At 40.0% G+C, this 3,507-nt stretch overlaps 1 protein-coding gene across 1 annotated transcript; it reads right to left on the bottom strand.

The window, feature by feature from the left end:
* Positions 1 to 1,642: 1,642 nt before the first annotated feature.
* On the bottom strand, positions 1,643 to 2,623 carry LOC112087552. The gene has a single exon (XM_024157464.1). The coding sequence runs from the start codon at positions 2,621 to 2,623 to the stop codon at positions 1,643 to 1,645; it is 981 nt and encodes a 326-aa protein (XP_024013232.1).
* Between the last annotated feature and the right edge of the window lie 884 nt (positions 2,624 to 3,507).

Raw genomic sequence — 3,507 nt, 5'->3', positions numbered from 1 at the left:
AGGAATCTGGCAATTGATTAGCTAGCTTTTGTAAATGTATAATTCTTTGGACCTCTGAATCACATTCTAGAGTCCGAGGATCTTGCCATTGTGTGGATGTTTGATTCCATGAAAGTTCTTTTACCAGCTTGTCTGTCTCACCACCTAATCTAGGATATACCGATTCATCAAATCGGCAATCTGCATATCTGGCTTTAAACAGATCTCCTGTAGTTGGCTCGAGATATTTTATGATGGTGGGAGAATCAAAACCAACATATATTCCCATCCTCCTTTGAGGTCCCATTTTAGTCCTCTGTGGTGGTGCAATGGGTACATAGACTGAACACCCAAATGTTTTAATATGGGAGACGTCTGGCTCATGACCCGTTAGCAATTGGGATGGTGAATATTTGTGCTCACTAGATGGTCGTATGCGTATTAGTTCAGCGGCATGTAAGACTGCGTGTCCCCAAGCTGAGACCGGGAGTTGTGACCTCATGAGTAATGGTCTAGCAACCCATTGAATTCGTTTAATGAAGGATTCAGCTAATCCATTTTGTGTATGGACATGTGGAACGGGATGTTCAACACTTACCCCCATGGACATACAATATTCATTAAACGCTTGGGAAGTGAATTCACCAGCATTATCAAGACGTATAGTCTTTAATGGGAAGTCTGGAAAATGGGCTCGTAATCTGATGATTTGGGCCAATAACCTAGCAAAAGCCTGGTTCCTAGAAGAGAGCAGACAGACATGCGACCAGCGGGTCGATGCGTCAATGAGGACCATGAAATATCTGAATGTCCCACAAGGTGGGTGAATTGGTCCACATATGTCTCCTTGGATTCTTTCCAGAAAGTTCAAGGTCTCTTTAGACACTTTGACTGGTGAAGGTCGGGTAATCAGTTTCCCTTGTGAGCAAGCTGTGCACTTGAGGTGCTGAGGGAAAATACCATTTGGTTTAAGGCTGTGCCCTTTAGAATTCTGGACTAATTTACGCATCATGTTCGCACCGGGATGACCCAGGCGATCATGCCAAATAGTGTAATCTAAAAACCGTACTTTGATAGCAGCATTAGCCTCAATCATACTGACTTTAGCATGGTAAATGCCAGTAGATACGGCGGGTATAGTTTCAAAAACTTGTTTATGGCCATTTATCATTTTAGTGATAATTAAAAACTCTTTGTTCCCTTCATCCTGAGTTTCGATATGGAAACCATTCAATCTTATGTCTTTGAAACTCAATAGGTTTCTCTTAGAACTGGGTGAGTATAAGGCATCAGAGATGTCTAGATATGTGTCATTTGATAACAACACATTAGCTTGGCCATGGCCCTCTATTAGGCTCGAACTACCCGCTATAGTGCTAATGTTTGCGGTTTTGATTACTAAATTTATGAAGTAATTCTTGTCTTTTAGAATGGTGTGGCTCGATCCACTATCCACAATGATATTCATATTGTCTTGCATATCTTTATTAAACAAGAATTATAATTCAATAACATGCAAAAATGAGATGTAAATAAAATATTACTCCATAAATTAAAATGTAAAAGCAAAAGGTCTTAAAAATCCAAAGTAAAGACAATAAATCCCAAAAAACAAAAGATAAAAGTTTAAGGAGTAATGAAAAACAAATTCAGATTTTTGAGATCAATCAAGGAGGTCGGAGAGCTCATAATCCATGCCATCAATCTTATCATCCTTTGAGTCATCTTCATTGACTTGATGAACCAGGTTAGCCTCATGATTATCTTTCCCATACTTCTGGAGCTCAGCAAGATATTTGGGAGTACGGCAGATCTTGACCCAATGATTAGTCATTCCGCATCTTGAGCAAGGAGTTGGTCTAGATGAACTGCCTGTTTGGGTCGGTTTGTTGATACCACGACCCTTACCCCGACCAAAACTGAGGTTAGGTCGGTTTTCTTGGTTCGGTCTACCGCGTCCTCTGCCGCGCAGTCCATATCCATTTCCACGTCCACGTCCACGATCTGAGGATCTGTTACGTTGGACGAAGTTGGACTCTTTTCTGGTTCCTTCTGGCAATGGGGCTGATCCTGGAGGCCGCATGGCACTGTTCCTCAACAGAAGCTGATTGTTCTTCTCAGCAAGCAGTAAGCAAGATATCAAATCCTCATAGGTGCTATGATTCATGGCACGGTATTGTTGTTGGAGAACAACATTGGGAGTGCCAAAAGTAGAGAATGTTTTCTCTAGCATATCCTTATTAGTGACCTCCTCGCCACATAGTTTTATGAGTGCAACTATCCGAAAGAGTTCGGAATTGAATTCTTCGACGGATTTGAAATCTTTGAACCGTAGGTTCTTCCAGTCGAACTTGGCTTGGGGCAGTATGACCGTTTTCTGATGGTCATATCGCTTTTTCAGTGCCACCCAAAGTTCGAGTGGATCCTCAAGAGTGAGGTATTGTTGCTTGAGAGACTCAGCGAGGTGATGGCGGATAATAAATATCGCCGAGTACCGTTCTGTTTGAGTCGCGGTGTTGGGATCTTTGATGCATTCACCCAGACTTTTTGAGTTGAGGTAGATCTTGGTGTCAAGGGCCCATTTGAGGTAGTTATCTCCGGAGACAGTGAGTGCCTCATATTCGACCTTCTGAATGTTTGACATCTGAAACATATAATAATTTATGTTAAATAATCAATAGTATGAGACTATGATCATTGGAATAAGGGATTTAAGGTATTCTTGGGAAAACTTTCCATTTCAGGAAACTTGCTATTTTAGGAAACTTGCTATATAAGGGAACTCTAAAATCGAACCTTAGGGTTTATAACCTAGCCGGTTTACTAGTGTTTCCAAATTTAGCTCTAATAGATAAACTAATTTGAAATTAATTTTTTTTTTTTTAGATTGATTTTGGAAACTAATTTGAAATTAACCGATTAAGCTTAAACCGATCGGATTGATCGATTAAACAACAAAACCGGTTAAATTAGATTTAATTTTAGAAACCGGTTATTAGGGTTATTAATCGGTTAAGGGATTAAACTAAACGGATTTACTAGGGTTTAATTTTTATTAGGAAAAACCGATCGGTTTAAACTTAAACCCTATCGATTTAGGATTAGAATTTATCGGTTTATAAACGGTTTAGGTGGATCGATTGGTTTAGAGTTTAAGGGGTCGATTGGTTTAGGATTTAGGAGCTTGCATGGACCGGTTTTAGGGTTTTCAAGGATCGGATCTAAGATAAATAACCGATCGGTTTAGGATTTAAACCGATCGATCTCGGTTTAACGATAGACAAACCAAAACGATTTTAGATCTAGGGTTTTGCAAAGATTTAGGTTTCGGTTTGCAAGGAATTTTAGTGTTTGGTTTAGATGATGCTAGGACCGATCGGTATAGGGTTTGAACAAAGCATTAGGGTTTAGATAATACCTTTTCGCCAAATGGATTTCTGACCGGCTTATGATCTGGGAGCTAAAGATCACAGATATCTACTGGAAACTCCTGAGAATGATGGCCAGAAGGGAGGACGAACAGCTGCT

The sequence above is a fragment of the Eutrema salsugineum genome, unplaced genomic scaffold, assembly GCF_000478725.1.
Source record: "Eutrema salsugineum unplaced genomic scaffold, Eutsalg1_0 scaffold_85, whole genome shotgun sequence".
NCBI classification, from domain to species: domain Eukaryota; kingdom Viridiplantae; phylum Streptophyta; class Magnoliopsida; order Brassicales; family Brassicaceae; genus Eutrema; species Eutrema salsugineum.
Note: the sequence above shows the minus strand (reverse complement) of the source record. Positions and strands in the feature narration are given on the sequence as shown.